At 39.0% G+C, this 27,984-nt stretch overlaps 1 protein-coding gene and 1 long non-coding RNA gene across 2 annotated transcripts in view; one reads left to right on the top strand and one right to left on the bottom strand.

Annotated features, from left to right (window-relative positions):
* Positions 1-6,834, top strand: part of LOC105539274 — a 29,306-nt gene extending 22,472 nt beyond the window's left edge. The window contains exon 2 of the long non-coding RNA XR_001006025.1: positions 4,888-6,834. This is a non-coding gene — a long non-coding RNA (uncharacterized LOC105539274). The remainder of the gene's footprint in view (positions 1-4,887) is intronic.
* Positions 1-27,984, bottom strand: part of MACROD2 (MACRO domain containing 2) — a 584,358-nt gene that overhangs the window by 161,441 nt on the left and 394,933 nt on the right. Inside the window, exon 3 of the mRNA XM_011979458.1 lies at positions 13,341-13,388. Coding sequence (XP_011834848.1) covers positions 13,341-13,388 — 48 coding nt within the window. The remainder of the gene's footprint in view (positions 1-13,340; positions 13,389-27,984) is intronic.

Here is a 27,984-nt window from a genome sequence, read left to right as displayed (position 1 = left end):
GATATATACACACCCATATGTATGTGCCTACATACATATATACATACATATAGATAGCACATACCTACAGATATATATGCACACACACGTATATGCATGTATATACATACATGCATACACATGTATATGTATATATACATACATACAATAGATAGCATATACCTACACATCTATACATATATACACATACATATAAAGGTATGTGTATACATATATACATTTACAGGTATACACATATACATACCTATATGTGTGTGTGCATATATATATATCTGTAGGTATTTGCGCTATCTATATGTATGTACATATATATGTATGCATCTATCTAATTCTTGGATACATGGCTGAGATGGTGCTTTTGTAAGGGAAATTCTTAGAAACAGAAATGATAAAAGTGTCAGGATCAAGAGTTCTAAGCAGGCACTGAAATCAATATTTGCTTTGAGGCATGTGCCAACCCCAGGTAACCTAGACTCAAGAACAACAGTTCTCAAGTTTGAGCGTGCATCTTCAGATGAAGCGCTTTTGAGAACACAGATTACTGCACCCCACTTCAGGTTTCTGATTCAGTAGGTCTGGGATGTGAACCTAGAATTTTGTTTTTTTTTTAGACTGAGTCTTGCTCTGTTGCCCAGGCTGGGAGTGCAGTGGCTCAATCTCAGCTCACTGCAACCTCTGCCTCCTGGGTTCAAGCAATTCTTGTGCCTCAGCCTCCTGAATAACTGGGATTACAGGCATGTGCCACCATGCCCAACTAATTTTTGTATTTTTAGTAGAGACAGGGTTTCACCATGTTGGCCAGGATGGTCTTGAACTGCTGACCTCAAGTGATCTACCCGCCTTGGGCTCCCAAAGTGCTGGGATTATAGGCGTGAGTTTCCAGGTGAGGCTGATGGATGCAGATTCAAGAACACTCTTTGAGAACCAATAGCTAGAGCTTGGATTTGAATGAGCCACACGTGTGAGGCATGGAGGGGCCTGTGCTAGGGTCGTAAATACAGTGGGAGATTTGCCTATGTCAGTTTTAGCATTTGTCGCAGAGGAAAAAAAGGGAAGAAAAAGGTCTCTGTTGAGATTTCCTCATCCTATACATGGACTAACATGGGTTTAAGGACCATTAGCCAACAAAATAAAAACAAAACTCTAAGCCTAATATGTACTTTAAGGTACTGCTAAGGTGGTATCTTCAGGTATCTTAGAAAACCAAGTGTAAATAAATGAGCTCTTAAAGCAACATCAAAAAATCTTCCATAAGTAAAAATCCAAGGAACATGATCATCAAAAAGGCAAAATACACAAGGAAATAACCAAGTGCATAAGTTTGCAGAGTCAATAAACTGCAGAATCAGACTTGTACACACTAGCGATATTAAAATTTATGATGCAGATTATTAAAGGTATTTTATGTGTTAATTAAATAAAAAATGTACATGTATATTTGAAAAGGAACCAAATAAAATGTATCAAAAAAGAAAACTATAATTAAAAATTCAGTGAAGAGTTAAACATCAGATTAAATACAGTTGGATAGAAAATTAGCAAGTTAAATGACAGACTTGAAAAAAATTAACTGGAAGGCATCATAGAGAGAAGAGACACAGAGGATGAAAATGTGATATGGGTTAAAAGTCATGAAGAACAGAGAAAGAAAGAATAGAAAGTAACAGATTGAAGTGATATTTGGTGAAGTGGTATGTGAGAGTTTTTCAGAACTAATGAAAGATGCCCATTCCCAGATCTAAGAAGTACAGCAAATTCTAAGAGAGGATACATAAAAATGAATCTATACCTAGGCACATCATAGTGATACTATGGAACACAAAAGATAATGAGTAGATTGTCAAAGCAGACAGAAAGGAAAAACAGATCAGCTTAAAAGAAGCAAAAAACAAACTGAAATATTCCTTAACAACTACAGGAAAACAACTTCAAAATGTTGCAAGAAAATAACCATCAACCTCAAATTTTTACCCACCAATATTGCCTTAAAAGAATAATGCAAAATAATACCATTTTCAGGCAAATAAGTCCTGAGAGACTTTCACTAAAGGAACCTGTAGAGCATTTACTTCTGAAAGACAAAGGAAGAAGTGTGAGAAAAGTATGCTTTATTAAAGGTGCTAAGTTTTCTGCAATAATATTCTTTCAACTTTTTGTAAGAAAAAAAAAGAGATCTAAATTATGGGGAGTTAGAATTAATGCAACTGGTACTAACCAGACTTTTTTCCAAACAATTCTGTCTATGCCTTGCTAGTTCATAGACAGCATTATCATTTATAGCAGATGACAGCCAATCAATTAGTAGTTTGAAATTACTAATAATTTCATTATTGGTATGGTGTTGAGTGTGTGTGAAACCAAAGTACACAGTGGTTCATGAAATTTTAATTAAAATAATAAAACCACTATATTCAAAAGTACACAGCATAAAAATGCAAATAAATACATTTAGAAATTGAGTTTTAATTTTGATGTTCAATATCTCAGCAAGATGTTTACTAAAGTAATAATGCTTAACTCAAGGTTATAATGTTGACAATATTTCTTCCTTCAAAAAATTTGTTCTAATTTCCAGGAAAGAGAAAAAGAAAAGGATTTCAGAAGCTGTGTTTTTTCTAGAAAAAAAAAAAAAAAAAAAGAAGAGATTGTGACATTAACAAACTGCATGGACTTGGGCAAGTTAACGAAGCATTTGCAGTCTGTACTTTAAAAAATTCTGTAGAATGAGAAAATTTGACCATATGTTCTTGAAATTTTTCTTCTGAATCTAAATACAGTTATTATGACTATATATGCTGGAAAATCTAGGTGAGTTTGTTTTCTGTAACCCTTTCTGAAAATCTGTGTTATCAGGTAAAAGGAGGACATCAGTAGTACCTGTGAGGGTGGGAAGTGGGCCAGGGAATCCTAAAGAAGGAGAGAAGAGAGATGGGGCCCATTGTTGGGGCATTAAGCCGAGTGATCTATAAATAAAAATACCAGGATCTTCTCTTTCTAAAAAAATGTGAAATGACCAAGCTAGAAAAACATGGATAACTCTAAGCTGGGAAGAAGATCTAGAGAGAAGAGTAATGGTCAGCATTAAAACTTGCCCCTCTTCCAGTGATACCAGATTTCATTTGCATATCCACTAGGAAAGAATGATTGTAACTCTTTGTATCATAACGGGAAATGGAACACATGCAAGAGTACAATGCATGAATTCAGGGACATAGGTTATTTTGTCAAAATAGAAACATTGATAAGTAATAAGTGCCATATGTGTGGTAAACCAACTGATAGCAATCACTTAAGCATATCCTGAGAATGAACCATGTGGTGGATGCATCTCCATGCGGTTCGAAGGTCTCAACTAGAATCCAGGAGTGGCAACCTGGAGATTCTTATCTACAGGGAACATCTGAGCCCCCAGCCCATACTGTGGAACTCAGGTTGTACAAGGGATGGAGGCCCTTTGTCTTGGGTTAAAGAAAGGTTGTCGCTGCATGTTTTTTATAAGTGGTTGTGGTCCTCCTGCCCAGGCTCCTGCCACCAGGCTCTCTCTCCTGTATGAAAGCCCCCAGGAAAACCCCACGTCTCTTTCAGTGATTCTGGGGCTCTTCCTCAGCCTCTCGAACCTGGTGTCATCCCCACTAAAGGTGGGAGGGGTTCAGCACAACAGCACATCGTGGAATCATCCACCGCTGCCTGCCCGATGGTGCTCCCTTTCTCACTCCTTGCCCAGCCATTTTCACTTTTTAATTTGTCTTTGAAGCCCTCTTAGGAACAAATGCACAATTCCCATGTTTCCGGAGAGTGCCTCACATTCACATTTCACCACAGACAGAATGTCCCTGCTAGCAAACCCAGTTACCACATTTTCATCTTTATGATTCAGAGCAGATTGTTAGACCACATAATGATAGGAGGTGAAGCTGTATTATTGAGTCATTAGGATTGGGGAATGATGTTCTTAAACAAAGCAACTGATTTAGGAAGTAAATGAAGTTTTCACACATTGGAAGGAGTAACTTGGAAGAATTCCCTTCTTTAATTAAAGGTGGAAGAACTGCTACAGCTTAATAGCCGTTACGTGAGGCTCAGAAATGACAACAGGCTCAGGCTCTGGAAAACAGCTTTTGACATAGGTTATGGATGTGGTGGGAATCTGGTGAGGTAGAGTTTCTCTAGGGGAAAGGTGAGTGTTGCTTTGCCCCAGCTCATTACCCAAGTGTGGCCTTAAGAGATGGTCTAGAAAATGACCGAACTACAACAGGAGATTTGGAAGCCCCAGCTACTCTCCCTCCAGGCAGTAACAAAGCTGAATATCTTGGGTGAATTACTGCAGCTGGCCTTTTCCCTGGTTCTAAGTGTTCTCCGAACAATTTTAAACTTTCAAGCACATTTCACTGAATTAGGGCAGTGCATACCCTACCATGGCCATGGTTATGATACTGATAATAACAGCCATCACTGGCCAAAGGCCAGGCCAGTGCTAGGCCAGTACACATGCTATTTCTGTTCTTTACTGTCAGTAGGAAACGTTCATCCTTCGCTCCTTGTCTAGAGGAGGGATCACATCTACTTCTGTGCCTTTCTACACCTCTCCTCACTTACAGTAAGCCTGGGAGAAGGAAACAGTCCTATCTTGTGTCTCTCTCAGACCCACCTGCCTACAGAGAAGGCGTGTTCCTGGTCTGCTCGTCCTATAACAAGCTGACCAGGGCAGCCTTGGTCTAGGAAGCTGAGGACTCCTGCACTTGCCTGTGAGGGAACAGTGATTAAAGCTTTCCCATTTACAGCTGAAATCCAGGATTAGGAAGTCTGTTTGGGGGCAGGGCAGCCAGATGCTCTGGCCTAACCACATTAGTAATCAAGCTAATGCTTTGATTTCCACCTTTCTTTCAGCTTTGTCTTCTCGATTGGTTCTAAATTCCCAGAAAGGTGAAAAAGCAGCATTATTACTTAGCACCGGAAGCCCCAGCACTCACAGGGATACTGTGCAGTCCTGCACGTGAGCAGCTCAAGAGTTCAAGTGAGACCTGCTGCTAGGAGATAAATAAGCTGACAGCGCCCAGCAGCCACACTTTTGAGGACCCCCGTGGCACCGTGTTCCTGCTGAGGCCGGACACTTTCTCCCCAAAACTACTTGCAGCCAGTGACTGAGCATGGGAAAGCGAGACCCTAGAGCCCAGCTATTCCCGTCCAGTGCAGGACTCCTCTGGACTTCCAGACTGCACTGCAGACTGAGGCACTTCCTAGCTAAGCCTCCTTCTTTTCTTCTTCCCTTTCAGCTGCTCCTGCTCCATCGCCCATTTCTCTCACCTTTATCCTGCACTTCTGCTTCCATCTTGGCATCTTCTTCCCTCAAGACCCAACCCAACACCATCAGTATTATTACACTCTTCATTTCTCAGTGGAGGAGGTGGGGCTCAAGGCAAGAAGGACAAGGCGTAAATATGCCCCCTTTAAAAAATTTGTACTACTCTATCGCTTCTCTGCCTTTGGGCTAATATCAAGTGTAAAAGTTTGTACTACCCTTAGGTTTGAGGTTCACATGAAAAGAACACCTCATCAACATTTTAAAAGAAAATCTGAATGAACTGTGTGTTGTACCAGTGTGTAAAAGAGAGACCGTGTCCTTTCTTCATAAAACTGAGTCCATTGGGACCTGCCCATTCAATGCAAAAATGCAAAGGTATGTAGGATCCTAGAAAATGAAAGAGAATGCTAAAGACAGGAACCATTTCCAGCATCCGTTGTTGAAGTCTGAATCTGGAAAGACTCAGAATGTATTTATCAGAAAAACATTTTTCCCAATAAGCCAATAGTTGCAAAGCTGGTCATCACATACAAATCTTGACCTTCACTTTTACACAATTTTGGAACATGTAACTGGTAAGCACTACTTACATTTTTTTGCTTTGCAGACATGGAAAATACATCACACTGACAAAATGGACTTTTAAAATTTGGGTTTTACCTTAACAAAATAAACTTGAATCTGATTCTTCATCTTCAAACATATTAGAAAGGGATGAAATAATTTCTCTGTGATATTTTAACCCTTAGGAATATCTGAACATGAGTGTGTTTATACACATAATTTAAAAATTAAATATAATTTTCTTTTCATGGCATAATTTTCTAAAGGAAGGAGGGACAGGACTTACCCTCGCTAGAGTCTTTCGAACATTCTGGCTTCTTTGCTTTGCTCTTCTTGTGGGGTGGAGAGAGGCCTTTTGGCTCTAACCCCTCTGGAATCACAAAGATTTAATATTCTCATTTAAATATTTACCAGTAGGGTTCAAAATTATGTTGAAATTTAAAAATGTTTTCTTCTTAGTAAACCTACACACACGCTGAATCTTAATTGCAGATTCATCTGTCATCATGGCTGAGCGAAATTCTGGCAAGGACTTGTGGTTCTCCAATCTACATAGACTTAAACTTAAGGCTTAAGCTAAAACATTTTTGTAGATAGCATTAGTGATTCACACAAATGTAAAATCTTACACATGTGCTTTCATAAATTTAGAAATTCTCCATAAGGGAACCCTGTTAACTTATTTTTCCTCCAAGAGTGTTTGATTTCAATCTTCATAGATTAGTTGACAATTGTCATGGTGCAATTTCATCTTACTCAGTCCTGAAAGCAGGGCTAGAGGAATGGAGAAAGGAATGGGGCTAGAAATTACCCTGCTTCTATTTAACAAACTGTTTTTTAGTAATCCAGATTCTAAACAACTTCTGTATTTCCCACTTAAATTACTGTGCTTCCTATTTTCCTCAATGCCTCTCTAAGTCTATCCATGGGGGCAAATAAATTAAGTTCTGAAGACAGTGTCAGGAAAATATCTCCGAGTTTATTCATTTGGATATAGCACACTTCATTAGGTGTGAATTTATGTATCTAGTCCTGATCTTCTTTCTGAGCTCATGACTTATGTCTTCAACAGCCTACAGGGCATCTTGTTTGGGATTTGGGAATGGATATCTGTTTGCCTCTCTAGATCCACTCTCCATCCTTCACCACCCCTACTGTGCTCTGGGAGGCTGAATTTTCTGGATTGCATCAATGAACTCCCTGGTTCTCTGGCTTCCTATTAGATGTAGCCAATGGGGAGCTCAGGGCATCTACTTTCTAGGCACCTGGTGGTTTTCATGAGCTGGTTGTATCCCTCAATCTAAGGTTACAGACCCTAGAGTTGGCCTTCTCCACGTGGCCCTCTAAGTCTCTTGGCTCCCGTAGCCACCTCCTTCCCATTGTCCCTTTGGGGCTGGTACTTAACTATGCCCCACACTTCAGAGCACTAATAATTTCCTTTCCTGCACTCAACTCCCATCAGGCCCTTTCAATTTTTTGTAAAGGACCTCATCAGGCATTTCAAATTTAAAGTCAGATATAATCATATACTTGCTGTTTATAAGCCTGTTCTTTCCACAGTATTACACATCTCAAGGAATGGTATCACTATCTACCCAGGAATTTAAACCCCAAACTGAGATGTCATTCTCAATATTTTTCTTCATTTACTTTTCCGGTTGAAGCAATCGCAAATCCTATCATAGCCCTCTCTGCTCCATTCTAAAATAGATTTCATATTCATCAATGTGCTCAACCTTTGGAATCACCACAGTAGCCCGCACCAGCATCTCATAACCCCCTAGCCTTCTAATCTCCCCGCTTCTATTCTTTGTTGTCTACACTCTATCCTCGACACAGCAGCTAGTGTGAGCTTTTGAAACATAAACCAGATCACATTGCTCGCCTGTTTAAAAACCATTGCTTAGAATAAGATCCAAATCCAATTCCAGGCCTGGCACAGCACGTCACTTGGGCCCTGCTTACCACACTAGCCTCACTTCCCACTTGTGTTTGGCTCTAGCTTTGTCAGTTTCCTTTCCCTTTGTGTTCCTCAATCACTGCTAGGGTGGTTCCTGCCTCAGGACCTTTGCACCTGCTGTTCTCACCCCCACTCCTCCAACACACATATTCATAGGTCTGCTCCCTTCTTGCGCTTTGAATCTCAGTTCAAATTCAGCTCCCTACAAGGCCTTCCCTGACTGCTTAATCTAAAGGCTCACAAAGGAAATCTCTCTCAAACGCATCACTTGTATCTGAAATTATCTCGCTCTCTGGTGTATCCCTTTACTGTATGTCTCCTTCCTCATCTCATCCCCAAGAATGTAAATTCCATGAGAAAAGGGCACTTGTCTTTCCTAATCCCTCTCGTATCCCTGGTGCCTAGCAGTGCCTTGAGAATTTCATTTCAAATTCGATTTTATTTTCACTTCCCCAGGCCTTTCTTTAAGGCCAAGATATAATGGGGACCCTGCCTAATTCTCTCTTAGCAGCTGTCGCCTTCATGCCAGGATTCTAAAATTACATTACAGAGCTATGGCGACTCATTTCTCATTTCCCATTTATTAAAAAAGGAACAGAACAAAAAAAAAAACCCCACATTTGATAGATGTGCTATTAAAAACTTTGGCATTATAAACTGCAAAGCTTTGGGCACTAGGCTAGGTTTTCTGTGGTTGCAAGTCAGTCACATCTAAGGTTATTACCACAGCCAGGGTGAAAAAATTTGCCAATGACTACATTAGCAACTCCCCCAAACTTCTGTCACCAGGTGCAAGATGGATGTTGACCCTTGGAATGGGTTCAGCAAAAACAGAAATGAGATGCTTGGAGCAGCTCACCGAGTGCAAATACTAGGCTCAAAGGGATTCATACAATGGGCAAAGAGACATTTGCAACCTCACTGGGAGAAAAATGTAACCCTTCTATGTCACTGCAATGTGTCGTCTGCAACTGGGAGCAAGAAGAGAGTTTCCAGTGCTGGAAATTCAACTCCAAACCAGCATTTCTCCAATCACTTTTTGCATTTTTGTGAGTTACATTTCTAGGTCTTCATTTCCCACCAGAATAGGAATTCCTGGGCAGTGGGTACTATTTAAAAAGACATCCATGTGCTACATTTTGAAATATCTAAGCACCCCGCCAAAGTACTAATATTTTATTTTTGAAAAAGTTGTAGAGCACTCCTTGGGTCACTGGGCATGCATACATATTGAATATGAACATGAAACATGTTATATGAAACAGTATTGTATCATCTCATGACACCATGGGTAAAGTGTTCTGGGGCATGCAAATGAAAGTCACAGATACATAAGGCCTCTGTGTCCAGGTTTCTACTTGTGGCTTGGGAGGAACAACTTTCCCTCTTGGCCTGGGGGAGTGAAGAAGAGAGTTGCTTCTGCTTGTCTTCAAAAGCACCCCCATGCTTCTCCTTGACAATGTATCATGTTTTTTAGCTTGCCCTATATCTGGCAGAGGGTAGAAACCTGGAGATTTGCCAGGAGCATGGCTTTGTCCCCTGAGGGACTGAACTGTGCATCCAGCTGTGATGTGGTTGAGTTTCCATAGGTGGTTGATAATTTTCCGTCCCTGCTGACTCAGACTGGGGCTAATTTTAACAGTGCAGTCATGGAAATGAAAGGACATGGGAAGACATTTGCCATTAAGGAATTAAGGATTAAGGAAGATGATTAAAGGACTTACACGGAATTCTTGGCATTTAAGCCACTCTGCTTCTTCTACCTCCCATGGGAGTAGAACCTCCCCTTGCAGATGACCATGTCTGATACCATCTGAAATGCTCCTGCCTCTACTTACTATAAAAGTCTGGAGACAGGAGCAAGAAAGTAAAGGACATGAACTTTGGGGTCAGGCAAACTCAGATTCAAATTCTGGTTCTGCTATTTAAGCAAGGAACTAATCCCTTTTAAGTCTCAATAATAACAGTTCCTGCCTTGTAGAACTGCTGTGTGTATTAAATGAGTTCATGCATGTCACGTTATTGGCACAAAGTACATGCCCAATTAAACTCTGGCTCAGCAGAGCTGTGCTGTGGCTGACTTGAGCCAGCTCACACCAGCTAATTGTACCATCTCTCCCCAGCTCTCCTATTCATTGACCTCATGCTTTGGAAGCTTGAAAAAGATCATGGTATTTGTGTTTATACCATAGAAATCTGCAAACTCTTCACACTGGGGCTCTTCTTACCCAGAGAGTTCATTTACAAGCACCCCAGTGGGTTTAGGTATTCAAGTTGTTATTCACTATCATTCACTAGCATGTCTTGGCCAGTTGATTCACTCAAGTAGCCCTTCATTAGTGTCAGTTGCATTTGTAAAAATCCCTCCAGCTTTTCTATTTGAATGAGAAGGAGAATTGATGCAGGGCAGGGGAAAGACAGCAGTTAAAGGCCTTGGGAGACTGGTTCAGACTCATCTTCGAGACTGACATGCTTAAGTGTGAGATCTGAGTGAAGCCATCATGCACACCAATGTCTGGTGAGGCCAGCTGGAACCATTCAGCACAAAAATTCTCCATGATTTCAGCACTCAGGTATCAGGAAATTGGGAGTAGCTCCCAAGCCCATTCTGCCCGAGTGGCTTAGCATCCTTGGGCCATTGAATATGACTTGAACAGCTGCATGTAGCTGCTGGAGACCAAACTCCCAGGAAACCTGGTGGAACTAAAATCAGAAATGATGATCCAATTAATGCCGCCAAACCTCAAACGCTGACTCCAAACTTGTGGACTCTCCATTAGCATTAATAACGATTTCCTTAAAATCATTCAGTGGTTTGGATAGCTATCTAAATCTCATTGAGAAGCCAACTCTCTCTGTTTAGAAATGTGTACTTATAGCACTTAGGCAAATGATCCATGGCAAGACAAGGCCCTTATACTGGGTGCTTGAAAGGGCAGTATCCCTCGTAGCTAAAAGATACTCCAAGGACATTTCATGTGAGCAAGATAAATGAGAACGGCAAGATTAAATTCATGAAAGTTAATTCAAGACAGAGTGACAATTTAAAGTCTTTTTTAAACATATGGCTCTTTTTTACAATAAGACATTCTACATGGGTATAGGAATTGAAATTTTAATTTAAATTTTACCTTGAGCTCTATGTTTTATAAAAGGCAAGCCAAGTCCTTGTCTTAGGTCATATTCTCTCAGAAGCAAACATAGAAGGGTTTGAGTTTTAAGCAGTTAATTTGAGAGATGATTTTAGCAAGTGTCACAAGAAGAATAGGGAAGAAAGACAGGAAAAGGAAAGCAGACAATACTGGGTGTGTTCATGAGTACATTCCACTGTGGGCAACCAAGACTCAGTTCTACTGGAGACCTCTGAACAATATTGTCCAATACTGTAGCCACTAGCCACATATGGCCAACAAGTAGTTGAAATGTGGCTAGTTTGAATTCAGATGTGTATGTAAAACACATACCAATTTCAAAGTCTTAGTATGAAAAAAAAAATGTAAAATATCTGACTATTTTTATATTGATTATACATTGAAATGATAATATTTTGGATTATTGTGTTATACAAAATATTGTTAAAGTTAGTTTTACGTTCTTCCTTTCACTTTGTTCAAAATTATACATGAGGCTCACATTTGAGGCTCACATATGTTTCTACTAGACAGCATTGGAACAGAACATGCGTCAGATGTGGGTATTAATCAACCAACTCTTATCTATTATTGGTTGAGGGCTGCTCCAGAGAAATTAACTCTCTTGTGCTTTGAGTTTGCTGCCAGGACGAGAGCAAAGCACTCAGCAGACAGTCATAAGGACTTTCCTTGGAAAGCTGTTGGTGCTGTAAAATAAAGCAAGCACCAAGGAGGCATAAGTAGGGCACCAACAGCCACTGCTACAGTTCCTCTTCTACCTCCTTTATTCCTACTCCTGACTTTCAGATTCTGCTTCTACTTCTCATACCTTCTGAATCCATTGCATTTGGAAGTCCAAGGGAACTTTAGGAATCAGACATGTTTGGACTGGAGAGGAGTAGATAGAAGCTATAATCCTTGTTCCAATGAAATTTTATGAAGAAAAGAAACTGGTGTTATTTCCTCTTGAAGATATTGGGCAGTCCGGGGAGGGAGAGAGATATAACTTAACATAGAGAAGGACCACCCCAATCAAACCTCATGTAGTGAGATCAAATGCATCAGAATTTAAAGAGCTCCCTGCTGATGGAGCTGCCCAGACTGAGCCTGTCAGTGATTTGTAGGGAATTCTGGCATCAAATGAGAAGGAACACAAAATTAGGGCCTCTGAGATACCTCTTTCACAGTCAGAACACTGTGACTGCCAAAATGAGGAACAAGGAGCTTTTAATCATAGAATTAAGCTCTATATCCTTCTAATATCTGTTAGAATGAGAAAGAAAAAAGCAATAATTTACTGAATCTTTACTATGGTCCAAGCACTGTATGAAACTTTAGGTATGTTATCTGATTTAATCCCCCAAACAAAACTATATGGTAAGAATTATTGCCCCCAGAATTGTAAACTGAGGCTTATAGAAAATGACACTTGCCTAAGGTCAATAATTGATAGAGCTAGAATTGAATTCAGGTCTATTGATTCATGCATTCATTATCAAAGACACATTGAATGGCTACTTTAGGCTATAACCTGTGCATTTAACCACTAGATTTTCCTCATAACAAATGGGCTTTGTTGAGAGGTTGGCATGCATCTTAATTCTGATAATGAGAACAAAATATAATATGTGGAAAGTGTATTTTCCAAAGATGGCCACAGCAATATTTTAGGTCTTACATGCTCTATAGAACCACTCCCCACAAGAGATTGAGTCCATTTTCATTTCCTCTTGAATTTTGGCAGGCTCATGACTATTCCAAAGAATTAGAATTACATGGAGTGATGCAATGGAATGTCTAAGCCTGAGAATACAGTGTCTCCCTTTTTCCAGGAGAAACTCATTTTGGAAGCTGGCCGCCATGCTTTGAGGAAGCCCAGGCCACATAAAGTGGTCATGAACAAGTGTTTTAGGAAGTTGTCCCAGCTAATATTTTAGCTGACAGTTGAGATCAATCACTAGCCAGACAAGTGAGTGAACCTTCAGATGGTCCCAGCTCCCAGCTGTTGAATCTTCCTGCTGAGCCCTACATCTTGTGAACAGAATGATTAAGTTATCTCTGCTGTGCTCATGAGCATAAGAAGTGGTTGTTTTCAGCTTACTCTAAGTTTTGGGGGCGATTTGTTATATAACTCTATTAAGTACAACATCATGTTCCATTTTTACCTTGGCTGTCAGGAAACTCAAGGTCAAATTTATTCCTTAAATACAGTAACTGTATTAACCTTAAGTGTTAGCACAACTACTTTTAAATTTTATAACACCGAGCATATATTTCTATTTTATTAATCTTATTTTGTCTTTCTTTGAAAAAATATGAAGTGTACATAAACAACAAAATGACCCCTACTTACCCCCTAATAATAAAAGAATGAATTTAATACCTGAATCTTCTTTCATTTCGACATCCTCTTCTTCTTCATTATTATCATCTGTTAAAAAATAGGAAAAAATAAAGAAATATTCATATGAAAGTGGGAAACACAAGAATGTTCTAGATGGATTAATTAAAACTTTCAAAGAAAAGGATAACAGATCAGTAGAAAAGAGACTGTTAAAGCATGCATTTCTCTTGTCTTATTATCATGCTGAGTTAAGAAGACAGTATACACATTAATGCACAATTTAAAACCTAGAGTTTACATTTCCTTTTTAAAATTGTTACATTTATAACAAACTATATATGCAATCATTTGTTTTACTTATACAAATTATATATGGTCACTTCAGTCATTTCAATTGCTCACAATTAAAAATCACAGACTTTAAATGCCACATACTCTACCTTTGTTAAAGGTCTGCATGCTCACTTCAAGTATCTGAGAAGTATGGACATCATTATTTGGTCATAGACCGACATGTGTCAAATCCCTGCACCGCACTATGAAAAGTGCTGCTTTGCTGCATTTGGAAATCCCAACCTTCACTCATGTGCTTTCAAGTGTCCCACCAGTTGCACCATTCCTATTTAGCTCCCCTTATCTCCCAATATAACCCCTTTTAACTGGAAAAGGTCATGTGATTCCTCTGCACTACAGATGACATGTTTGCTCTTTTGAACTTCTGAAACACTGTCATCTCTCTCCTTATGCTCCCTACCTCCAGTGGCATGTTCTGAATATCTGTGTCCCCAATAATTCATATGCTTAATCTTAACCTCCAAGGTGATGGTGATTAGAAGGTGAGGCCTTTGGAAGGTGATTAGATCATAAGGAAAGAACCTTTGTGGATGGGATTAATGTCTTTATAAAAGAGACCTAAGAGAGACCTCTCACCCCTCCCTCCATGTGCGGACACAGGGAGAAGACGCCTCTCTACGGGGAAGAGGGTCCTCACCAGACACCGAATCTGCCAGCACCTTGATCTTGGACTTCCAGCCTCCAGAACTGTCAGAAATAAATTTCTGTTGTTTATAAGCCACTGAGTCTATGATATTTTGTTACAGCAGCCCAAATGGACTAAAATATCAGCTAGCGCCAAATCTTCTCCTGTTTCTATGTTTGGTCCTCTCTCCTCACATTATTGCAGTACAAATTCAGACTCCCAGTGCCATTTGCCTTAGCTATTTTAGCAGTTTCCTAACTGCTCCTCTCTTTTTCCCTCTCCTGGATCTCACTCCTTTTACACGTGACTGCCAAATCAATCTTAAAATACAGCTCTGATCTGGTTCACAATGGTTCAGTGACTGCCCTCTGCCTAATGAGAAAAGTCTAGACTCTTCCTGTAACGCTCAAGGCCAATGATATCTGGTTCCAAACACTTTTCTCAGTTTCACCTCCTCTGTTACACGCATGCTACCACCTACATAGATGGCAACACTTAACTCTTCTCTGTTCTCTCAAGGTCCCCCTCAGCTTCCTCTACCTGCCTTGATCCTGCTAGCAATGCCCTTCTCCCTCTCTATTCACCTTCATCCTTCAAGCACAAGCTTAGGTGCCACAGCGTCTGATTTCCCCAAGTTTGAATGAATCATGTGCTCTTTGATGTACCTTATTTTTACTGCCTTCTTGGTATGGACTTTAAATACACATGGGCTTAGGTTTGCATCCTGGCTCCTCCACCCATCCATCCCCTGGGCATGTGGTCTTGCAGAAGTTACCTGAATCTTCCTGAGCTTCAGGTTCATCAGCTATGTAGTGGGATAATAATAATTATACCTACTACATAGAGCTTTCCTAAGGATTAAATGAGATCATGCCATGTAAAGTACTAGGACAATTACTGAAACATTGTTAAGTGCTAAATGTTATCTGTTATTATAATAAAATCACACAGTCTACATGTTAATTTATCTCTCTTTCAAATATCCATCTCCAGATCATAAATTCTGCAAAGATGGAGACCAGGTCTTGTGTTCCTGTATATTCCCTGGCACTTAATGCCATTCATTTTATATACCATAATCAATAAAGAAATGTCCACTGAATTAAATTTATATTATTTTCTATGTGTTTTATACATATTAGCTATATCATCCTTTGTAAATAATGGGAAGTCAGTGAAGATTTGCAACTTGCTCCGACATATGTGCTTTGTAATTTAGTCATCCCAGCCAAATTTACTTGGTATGGCCCTCTTCTACGAATTGATTATCAATGATGATTAGAGATTTATTAGTCAGTGGAAAGAGAAAATGCTTTTCATTTGAGGTTTTAGAAAGGCAATTCTTGATAACTATAGTTAACTTTTAAAGAAGTAATTTTTTTTTACCATGGAAATATTTTAGAAACATTGGTGATTTTCTACATAATTTAAAAATTCATTCTATGAATGCAGTTTTGGAAGGAAGAATACCAGTTTCTTAGAAATACAGTTTTCTAACCAAATGATTACCAAAATGTTACAAAGTAAACTTCGTAGATTCCTCCCTGAACTTAATATCTTTAAATATAATTTTATTTTACAGAGCCATCTAAAATCTGTACGACCACAGACTCTTCAGAATCTGAGAGAGAGAGATAAAAAAGAGTCTCTACAGTTTCTGGGGGAAAATAAAGGAAGAGTCAAAGATCCCTTTGCTTGTCACTTAAGTTTCCATTATTCACCTGGCAAACACTCATTGGTTAGCCTATTGTGTATAAGGCTTTATGTTTGGGGCTGTAGAAAACTCCAAGATGAATAAAAACTTAAGCAGTTTTTTTTTTTTTTTTTTAATAATCTTATCAGTAGTAAAGAAACTAAGACATGCAAATACATTCCAACATATGGTAGTCAGTGCTACTAAAAAGGTGCCAGAGGAAGGATTGATGCTTCTAGTTAAGCTACTTGGAAGTCTTCCTGTACGTAGAACATGACATTGAAACGAATATTTGAACTATATAGACTGTCCCGATAACGTCATCCCAGAATGACTCCCGTGTGTGGAAGGATCAGGCTTGGGGTTATTATTCATTCATTCGTTTCACTCATGCACTGATTTAGTCATACAGTGGTTAAGTGTCTGTTCAGAGTCTGGACTCAGACTGGGTCAGTTTACTTCCAGGACAAAAAACATATAACTATGCAAATCTTGGGTAAGAAGAATACCAGAATACCCTGAAATATAAGGGACCTTCCCCTCACTACCATCTCTCAATCCCTTGTCTCTCCCAAAGCACAGGGTGAAGATTTTCTCCACAGTTTCCTTATCTATCTACAAACAGTAGCCCCAAAAAAGGAACACAATTGCCTTCCATCCTCTCCCTGAAATTTCATTATCTTTTGCAGAAAAGAAAGCTGAGAATGTAACCACACCTGGACAGATGTTTTTTACAAGATAATGCCTGCCTCTTGGGCTCATTCAAATTCCAAAGAGAATAATTTACAAGTTAATTTCTGTCTCCTGGGTCCATTCGTTCTCCCTAATAATCATTTATTGCTCTTCAAAAAATTGTCTACTTTCCCCATCTATCCACTCCCCTATGAAGAAGAATATATAAGCTTCTGTGCCCAATTTAGCTAGCGGATAATCATTCTCATGTGATTTCCCCATGCTTGTGCATGTTAAAATAATTTTGTATGCCTTTTCTGCTATTAACCTGCCTTTTGTCAGTTTATTTTTAGTGAACTTTCAGAGGGCAAAGGGGAAGTTATCTTTTGGCCCCCAAATAACATAAAAACCTATATGTCAGTTTCTTCATCTGAAAAATAGGGATAATAAAATTATCAACTTCTTAGGGTTAGGATTATATGTCAAGTGCTCACATACAATGAGCATTCAATAAATACTGATTATTGCTATTATTGAGACCACCTTTGCAAAAATTGTGACAACGAGAGAAATCTGACATAGAAAAAGTATGACAATGAAAGAAATCTAACACAGCAGACTCCATCTTGCTTCTACCCTCACAAGCTGTTCTTGTTCGTTTCTGGGTATAGCCCAAGCTAACTTTGGAAGGGATTTAGTATATAGTTTAACCTAAAAGCAAGAATGATAATAACCCTTCTCAAAACTATCCCTTCCTTGTTTGGGGACTGAAGCTGCCTTTGTAAAACTAATGAAAGACCCCAAGGTCACGATTATGAGAGAAGCCTGAATTCTACTAAGATGTAGGCAGAGTTAAACAATAACCAGCCATTGTTCCAGAGGTCCCAAGATATGTAACCTCTACAATTGCTCTAATAGATAACATCACTATTCTAGAACCTAAGGTTGGCCTTTTGAGATGTTTTTCAGATTTTTGCATTCTGGCAACTGACTGACTCCACCGGGACCTTTGACTCGTGACTCAACTGGTCCTGAGGACCCTATCCAGAGGCTCAGTGCATGAGGACAGTTTTCTACACTCCTATGATTTCATTCCCAACCAATCAGCAGCACCCATTCCCTAGACCCTTGCCTGTTAAATTGTCCAAAAAACTCCTAGCCTCCAAGCTTTTTGGGAGACTGATTTGAGTAATAAACTTCTGTCCTCTGCTTGGCTAGCCCTGCATTAATTAAACTCTTTCTCTACTGCAATACTGCTGTCTCACTAAATTAGTTTTATCTGTGCAGTGGGCAAGAAGAACCCACTGAGTGATTACCTTATGATGTCATTCTTATAACTATTTTTGCTAGTTAAATAACCAGCTCTACCTTGTGCAGCCATTATGAAGATACAGGTCAACAATCTTTTCCCTCAAGGAGCTCACAAAGTGGATGATATAGAAAAGCAAAACTACAGAAGAAGGTAACAGATTATCTGATGTAGTTACATGGAAGTTGTATTGGGAAATATACAAGAGCCAGCTAAGTCAGAAGGAAGTTCTATGAAGGCACTCCAGAAGAGGCTAGGCTTCAGCTGAGTCTTAAAGGGTGAGTTAAAGTTATGTAGCGAAAAAGAAAGGCTATAGTAGATGCCCAGATGTGGATGTACTGCCTATACCTCCTCGTTCCTTGACAACTCAGTGCGTGGCAGCCTGCCTTTGAGCCACCAGCTCTTGGGTCTCTTTGCCTGGGGACTCTCTCTGCTTGCTGAATCCCATTCAAGTAATACCAGAGAATTAACACCCTTTAGGGTTGAGCCTTTCTCAAATGATGGACAATTTGCATATAAGAACCCCAGCTCCCTTGCCTTCCAAGTGGCCTAATTCGAAGCATGTTCCTTGCTTTCCAAGTGGCCTAATTCAAAGCATGTTCTGTACTATCTCCCTGAGTCTCCCCACTCCTACTGGGATTGAGCGCCAGTTGTCCCATGGTAACTGGCTTACAGCTTCACCTCATTGCCTCCTGCTCTTGCTGGTCTCACTTCCCCACTTCCCTACTGGTGTTTCCTGGGATCATCTTCCCGCCACACCCCCACTACCCCAAAATACTTCCACTTCAGTCCTTGTTTCAGGATCAGCTTCTTGGGGAACTCAAACAAAGACAAGGGTAATCACACTCGAGCAGAGGAAAAACATCTGTGAAAACATGTGGATGTGAACCATCAAGATGTTTTTAAGGAGATAAAACTAGCTATGAATGACCAAAGGAAGAGTTATCTGAGAAATTGCAATTAACCCGATCTGTTCTGGCTAGATAATACAGGCCTTCCATACCAGGAGTGACAATTAATTTTATGTGTCAAGGTGACTGGTCCAGAGTGCTCAAACATTTGGTCAAACATTATTCTGAGTGTGTCTGTGAGTGTTTCTGAATGAGATTAAAATTTGAAAGGGTACTGAGCAGATTGCCCTCCCTGATGTGAGTGAGCCTCATCCAATCAGTTGAAGGTCTGACTAGAACACAAAGGCTGACCCCTGGAGAGTAAGAGGGAACTCCTCCTGCCTCATTGCCTTTCTAGTAGTTGGACATTGAGTTTTTTTTTTTCCTGCCTTCAGATTCAAACTGAAACATTAATTCTTCTTGTGTCTGAAGCCTGCCAGCACTCAGACTACAACCACATGGTTGGTTTCACTGGTTCTCAGATCTTTGGACTCAGACTGAAACTATGCCATGAGCCCTCCTGGGTCTCACACTTGCCAACTGCAGATCTTGGGATTTATCCACCTTCATAATCATATGGGTCATTCGCTATGATACACCTCTTTCCATGTATTTTAATATATGTTCATTTTCTCTGCAAAAACCTGACAAATATACAAGGTTGAAGCATTCAAACTTTAGAGTACAGAGTGATTAAACAACTTTAAGCAGAGGAGTGACATACCATCTTTTGAAAGATAACATTTAATGAGAGAAATTTACTGAAAATTATAAAGCACATGCCTTAATATTTTGGAATTATTTGTATTAAAATCAAGCATAGAGTCCTTTTGCTCTACAAAGCACCTACTGTGCCATTACATATTAATGAAATCCACTTTAGTTCAACATTATTCTCTATAATGTGCTTGCTTGAGTCATATTTGTGCAACAAATTGCTAGCAAGAACTTTTCTAACAAAACCGGAACAACAACAACAAAATATTTAAAAAAGATGATAGCCTATGGAAGTAGGGAGTCATGCCACTCAAAGTCTGAAAGTAGTTAGGAGACTGATGAAGCATGGGCAAAGAGTTGCAGCCCTTTTAAACAGTTCTCCAAGCATCACACTTCTTTGTTAGAGGACAAAAATGAAATAAAAGGTTTCTACCAAAGTGATAGGAATACTATTTCAAAATAGAGAGCATTCCATCCGAAGGCATTGTTCTGTGTGTTCAGAAATGCCAGTTCCAGAAAATCCCCTTTCCTTCCCAGGCACAGACCATACAGAGGCTAACGCTCCATTTCATCTTACGGGACCTCTTTGATGTTAATTTCATAATAGGTGCTGTTTTTATTCACTGTATCACCCTGTGTCAGATTACCCCGTTGCATTCTACACAAACACATGGATATGACCGAAGTTTTTATTTTGATCACAATATATATGTGAAAACCAACTAGTTTCTCATGAATAACCAGTTTTGGGTAAAAACTAGCTTTATATACTTCAGAATCCCCTTCATAAGGAAATGTCTAACCTACTTTGAGCTCTATAACACTGATTTCACTTTCTTTTATTGGAGACAGAGTTAATGTGAATGATTTTTGTCTTAATCATTATACCTGTCTTCCGAGCAGGTAACTGTCATTTCCCAACAGCAAATAGTCCACACTTCTTTGGAAAATGAAGTATGCTATGGGTTTTGGAATGACTTCAGGTTTGTCTTACTCCATTACCTAGAGTCACCATAATTAATACAGTCTTTTGGGGAAGTGAAATAAACAAAAACAAGCAAAGAAAACGCCATAGAACGTTATTTAAGGTAGTTGTCAAAGTGTACTCTCTGGACCAGCAGCACCACTATCATCTGGACACTTGTTAGAAATGCAAATTCTCAGGTCCCACTCAAGATCTACTGCATCCAAAGCTCCGGGAAAAGGACCCTCCTGGTGATACTCATGCACATTGAAGTTTGAGAGCCACTCATCCAAAGCACCAGTATTGGTGAGTTGAAGAAGAATCTTTCAAAAAAGTAGGTGTCCATTTTTTTTTTTTTTGATATTTCAACTTAACTAACTTGTGATGTCTCACTAACACTAATGTGGTAAGAGGTGCCCAAGCCACATGGTTGCTGGGTTTGAGGAACAGTTATGCTTTTCATAAGATATTGTATGCTTTCTTATGTGCTTGAAGTCACTCAGCTACTATGCAGCTGAGTGGCAAGATTATCATGGTCCATGGCCAGGATTCCTAGATTGACTAGGAGGCGTGAGCAAGAATGGGGACTAGACTCAAGGAGGTCTGCACGTGGCATGAGAAAAGGAGGGTGTTATGAAGGGGAATGTTACCCTTATGAGCTATTAAGCCATCCTCTCCACTCCCAAGGGAAAAAAATGGACAGACACCTGAAATAGATCATAAAATTCCCTTGTCAAATTTTCAGGAACATTCATACATATGGGCAGGTCTGTCAAGGAGAACAATTACGATAATCCTGCTGTGGTTTTATTTCACATGCTTCTAAGTTCTCTCCCTTAGAGCTTAATTTCTTACCACAGGCTTCTTGTGCACTCTTCATCTTTTTAATATTTTATTACCAAAAGCTTCTAGGAACAATTTGGATTTGCAGAGAAAAGAAATATTATTAGCAAAAATAAAGCTTTGTTTTGGGCTTCCATGTAGTAGGGAAGAGGTCATTATCCTCATGGCTTCTTGTAGGATTTGACAAAGCAGAAACTTCAGGCAAAGAATGACTGATAAGGGAGAGTCCTCCCTGAGTAGGACTCCTGCCATTAAGTTGAATACTTGGACTCACTGAATCTAACAAATTGCTAAATCTGCTTTCTGAAGGTGATTGATAAAGCCAGGAGAAATTTTTAAAAAAAAAGGGAATTTTTTTTTTCCTTCAACTGATCCTTGGCCAAAATGAGCACTCAAATCTAATTACTTTACAAATCAAACAATAAATAAAAGGCACTGGTTAGAAAACTGCCTGGTGGTGCTGCTTCTGGCTTGCCCAACTGGGGACATAATAGCATCAGTTATTGAGATATGGGATTTAGGAAGAAGAGGATTGAGGAGTGGAGAAACAGATTCTGAATATAATTTTGGATGTGTTCAACTGAAGACACCTGAGAGACTCCCAGCTGGAGACGGACACGTGCAAGCAAGTATATACCAGAGAGGGCCGGGCCGGACACAGATGACGGTCAGGAAGACAAGATGGCAGAGCAGTCGCCAGGATAAAGAGTGCCCAGTCCAAGGCGAGAAGGGCTCTAAAGGGTCATGTGGAGTCATGTGATCAAATATGCAATGGTTTCAGTTCCCACGCTCAAGCCATTAAAAAGGTTCTAATAACCTCAACAAGGATGGTTGCAGTAGGAAGGTAGAGATAGTCACATGATTGCTGTGGATTATGGAATGACCAGCAAGTGAAGGAGACAGACAACTCTTCGAAAGACATATGGCTGACAATAAAAGTCAGGTCCATACATAAAGTGGAATATAGTTTACAGAAATTTTAGTTTCCCCATTGTTTATTTTTGTCTTTATTCTTATTTCTGTGCCTTCTTAAGAATTATTTTATTTATATATTATTCCTCAAAGACTTTTTCCCCCCTGCATTTGCCTCAGTGTTTTCAACTAAAGAACCAAAACCAGTCTACCCAGAATGTTTGACAGGTCTTTCAAAAGCACCCTGCAGGGATCTCTATAAAGATGACTACAACATCCTCCCTCCCTTCTCCAACTAGCATTTAGTTGTGTCTGTTTTACCAGAACTTCCTAATGAGATCAAACTCTGCTTAGTCAAGGCTCATGTTCCCAGGTCTTCATTTGTTCTGCTGTTTATCAGCATTTGCTACACTCACTGCACACTCCCCTCCGTTGGAAGGGACAGATTGCTTTCTGTCTATGCCGGCTGCTTGTTCCTGCATTCAGGTTGCTTGGTTACAGCAACACTTCACTGGATTTTCATTGAAGACAAAATGTGTTTGTAGCTTTTGAGGCCCATCAAGTGGAAATGGTTAGCACCTATTTCCTAAGAAGGCCGTTAACCCATTTATGTTACTTTATAGAGAGCATGTCTTGTAGAATTCTAAACATCAATGTGATCTGCACATTAAAAGTACACAAATGTGCCATGTACTTGTAAACATTCATAATTAAAGAAAATACTGAATTCTTTTACTCTAGTTGTTCTCTACATTGAATGTATCATTTGGGGGAAAATGTACAATTCAGACTGAGTAAGAAGTTTTTCTTGTGTTTCTTTTACTTATTCATAGATGGTATTCATATATTAGTTTTCTATTACCTTTGTCACATATTTCTACTAACAACACAAACTTATTATCTTACAATTCTTAAGGTTGGAAGTCCCACATGGGTTGAACTAGACTAAAATCAACATATCATCTAGGCTGCTTTCCTCTCTGGGGGTTCCAGGAAAGAATCTGTTTCCTAGCTTTTCCAGCTTCTAGAGATGCCCACGTTCCTTAGCTCATGGCCCTCTTCCTCCATCTTCAAAGCCAGCAATGGTGCATCTCTCTGAACATTCTTCCACAGTCACAGCTCCTTCTGGCTTCCCTCTTCTGCTTTCCTCTTTCAATTTTAAGAACTCTCATGATGACTTTGACCCCAATCTTATAATCAATCCAAAATAACATTCCTATTTTGTGGTCTGCTAACTGCAACCCTAACTCCACCAGCAATCTTATTTTTCCCTTTGCAATGCCACCTAACATATTCACAGGGTCTGGGGTTTAGACTGTAGACATCTTTGTGGGGGACATTTTTCTGCCTGCTACATTTGGTAAATCAGGAAGCAGATTGCTTTGTATAAAAAGTGTCTGAAACATATTTAAAAATGCTCATCATCGCTGGTCATCAGAGAAATGCAAATCAAAACCACAATGAGATACCATCTCATGCCAGTTAGAATGGCGATCATTAAAATGTCAGGAAACAACAGAAGGTGGAGAAGATGTGGAGAAATAGCAATGCTTTTACACTGTTGGTGGGAGTGTAAATTAGTTCAACCATTGTGGAAGGCAGTGTGGCGATTCCTCAAGGATCTAGAACTAGAAATAACATTTGACCCAGCGATCCCATTACTGGGTATATACCCAAAGGATTATAAATCATGCTACTATAAAGACATATGCACACATATGTTTATTGCAGCACTATTCACAATGTCAAAGACTTGGAACCAACCCAAATGTCCATCAATGACAGACTGGATTAAGAAAATGTGGCACATATACACCATGGAATACTATGCAGCCATAAAAAAGGATGAGTTCATGTCCTTTGCAGTGACATGAATGAAGCTGAAAACCATCATTCTCAGCAAAATATCACAAGGACAGAAAACCAAACACTGCATGTTCTCACTCATAAGTGGGAGTTGAACAAGGAGAACACATGGACACAGGGAGGGGAACATCACACACCAGGGCCTGTTGGGGGGTGGGGGTCTAGGGGAGGGATAGCGTTAGGAGAAATACCTAAGGTAAATGATGAGTGCAGCAAGCCAACATGGCACATGTATACCTATGTAACAAACCTGCACATTGTGCACATGTACCCTAGAACTTAAAAGTGTAATAAATAAATAAATAAATGTCTGAAGAGGAGAACTAAAAACAATCTAATTAGAAATAAAATGTTTTTCTGTGAGGTGAAGTCCATAGGCCTAAAATCAAGGTCATTTTTGAGTTTTTGGTTTAACCCCATTCTTTCATTAAAAAGGGTTTCTTCTTTTCTTTCTATTTTTAAACCTTCAGATTTTTCATCCTTTCATTTTCCCTTTTCTCCTTCCTTCCTTCTTTCTTTTTTATATATTTTAAAATCCTGTCTTTCTACCTTTTCTCACTGTTTTGGTTATAAAAGAATATCACAAAGACAAATGAGAAACTTGGAAACCACTTGCAACATATATTTGAAAGATTAGTAACCTTAATATACAAAGAGTTCTTATAAATCAATAAGAAAAAGATGAAATAAAAATGTACAAGGGTTAAGATCAGCAATTTTGTATAAGAAATTTAGATAAATAACTGGAAAAATGTTAAACTATATTAGTAATAAGATAAATGAATGTTGTTACACATTAATCACCTTTTTTCATGTATAAAAGTGCTAACATCAAAAGAGTATGATGTAACCCACTGAGAAGGGTAGGAAAAAAATAAACTCTCATATACCACTCATGGGAATGTAAACTCAGGTTGCTTAATGCTAGGCTCGGGCATTTATATTTCTGTCCCTGTGAATGGTAATCCCTGTAAGTTGGATATAGTACATGACACTCAACTGTAGTGCTGCAAACACAGTGAACAATTTGACAATTCCTAGCAGAAGTGTCTTGGTTTTGCACATATTTTGAAAAAGTGATCCCACTTTTAGAAAAGTATTTTAAAAAATGAGAATGATGCCAATATTTAACTACAAAGATGATTTTTTAAAATTATTATTTATAAGCAAATAGAGAAATAATTTACAGAAATAATTCCTAAGTTCTATAGTATGGTTTTGAGTAAACTTTGGGTCTATTAAAATTAAGTTATGGAAGAAGTCATAATGACGTGAAAAATATGTTCCTAATTTGTGTTAAATGATATACAGTAAGTTATAAGACTAATTTCTCGCTATTTGCATTTTCCGTTTCTAAAGATCAGAAGGATAAGCAACAATTTGTAATTCATCTCCAGATTACAGGACAGAAAATAGTTTGTATTTTTTTCTTTTTGCTTATCTGTTTTTCACTATAAACCTGTCTTACTTTGGTGATAAGAAGTTTTACATATTTTTCAAAGATGATCACAAAAGTTGAACTACTTACTTTTAAAATTGTAACAAGAAATAAACATGGATATTTAAAAATGTATGATGCTTGGTGTACATATCTAGTGGATTTTCATTTATATTACTATTCCTTATATTTGGAATTGGTACATTAGTATGTTTGCACATGACAAAACTGAAGCAGAAAAAGGTTAAACAACATGCACAAAGCCATACAGTGTTAAGGTGGCTGTGACAAGATTAGAGACCATTTCTTACAATAACAAATCTAGCACTTCCTCCCCTTTACCAGAGATGCTTTTGTCTCTGTTGACCTCATTGTTAGACAATTGCTACCTTTCTCAGAAATTCACCACCCCTCTCTTTAAGCTTCTATCTTCCAATCATTATTCTGACATAGCAAGAGGAAAAAGACCTTCACAGCTCATGACACCATGTGCTTCATTATCATTCTTGGAAAACTGATGACCAGAGAGGAGAAGAGAAGAGGAAGGAAAGAGGACATGTGGATATACCATATGATTGGAGGAACTCTAGCTTTTCAGGAGCTCTAGTCCTACTAATGCAAATGGATAATATGTGGCTTTTTTAGCAGACAAGTAGCTTCAAACAATTGTCCATGTTTTCAGGATTGCTAAGGGAAGAAGCATTACACAGTGGAAAGGATTTGAGCTCAGACATACCCAACTATGTGACTTTGGCCAATTTACTGACTTTTCTTTAGCCTTTGTTCACTACTATCTCAATAAAAGGAGACGATGAATCCATGGCATGGGTGTTGTTGAAAGGACAATCTCTTAAGTCATAAACTGAGTCAATCCTTCTTAAATATGGAATCTATCCTATTTCACATTCAAGGACTTACTCTTAGGCCCAATCACATAATACATTGGCAAGAGTGTCAAAATTTCTCAGTCAGGGCTTCACAAATTGGACATAAGCATCGTGCTTTACTTCACAATTTTTCCAATTTGAACTGCCATTCTCCCTCTATGTTGCTTACCCAACACCAGACGTGAACTTCTCTACCCTTGTTCATTCCTTAAAGATCACTGGAAGTGCCACATTCTTCACGAAAACTGTCCCAATCAATCTGGTCCTCATACACATTTGCATCTGAATTCCTGGGTGCTATGACCATACCAGTGTTATACTTGATTATTTGCTAATATTGTTTTCCAACTGTTCTACATGACATGTGCCCTTCAGGACTATTACAAGAATAATATCTTAAATGTAGCAGCCTTGGGAACACAGTAGGCTTATAATAAATATGTGGCAACTGATTGATAGAAAGAGAATGAATGATAATGGATGAGATAAACTTATAAAATCAGTGTAAAGGGAGGATGCAGAATACATAATGTGAGTACTTTCTCTTGTTTGCTTTTAAAGATCTAAGATTTTTAAAAGTGAAATTCAGGAAAAATTTTAAATACTGCCTGGGTAATATTTTAAAGTATTGTGCCCATTTATCGGAGAAGTAATTTTTAATTTTTGAGAATTTTAAATGTTAATTTTTTATTTTTATTTATTTATTTTTGAGATGGAGGCTTGTTCTGTCACCCAGACTGGAGTGCAATGGTGTGATCTTGACTCACTGCAACCTCCACCTCTCAGGTTCAAGCAATTCTCCTGCCTCAGAATCCCAAGTAGCTGGGACTACAGGCGCCCGCCACCACACCTGGCCAATTTTTGTATTTTTAGTAGAGACTGGGTTTCACCATATTGCCAGGCTGGTCTCAAACTCCTCACCTTATGATCCGCCTACCTCGGCATCCCAAAGTGCTGGGATTACAGGCGTGAGCCACTGTGCCCGGCCAAGTTTTGAAAATTTTGATAAATACGTAAAAAGCAGTGCTATACCCTTGTCTAGCTGTGTTAACAATACTTAGAGTTTCTAGGAAAAACTGACTTTTTACCTGAAACTATGGTTAAATATTCTCTCTGTCTTAATCTGTTTTGTGCTGCTACAGACTACCCCAGACTAGGTAATATATAATGAACAGAAATGTATTGGCTCACACTTTTGGAGACCGAGGAGCCAAATATCAAAGTGCTGGCATCTGGTGAAGGTCTTTCTGCTACATCATCACATGGTGGAAGACATCACAAAGTGGAAGGCAAAGGGCAAGAGGCTGAACTCACCCTTTTATAATGACACCAGTCCCTCCCATGAGGCTAGAGCTACCATGGCCTATCACTCTTGAAGGTCTTAACTCTTAAAACTGTTACAATGGCAATTAAATTTCAACATGAGTTTTGGAGGAGATACACATTCCAACCATAGCAGTTTCAGTCTAGTCTCATGGTACGTTTTTATTTACATTAATAAACACCTATGATA

The sequence above is a fragment of the Mandrillus leucophaeus genome, unplaced genomic scaffold (genome assembly GCF_000951045.1).
Source record: "Mandrillus leucophaeus isolate KB7577 unplaced genomic scaffold, Mleu.le_1.0 Scaffold202, whole genome shotgun sequence".
In the NCBI taxonomy this organism is placed as follows: domain Eukaryota; kingdom Metazoa; phylum Chordata; class Mammalia; order Primates; family Cercopithecidae; genus Mandrillus; species Mandrillus leucophaeus.
This window is presented reverse-complemented; position numbering and strand designations above follow the sequence as displayed.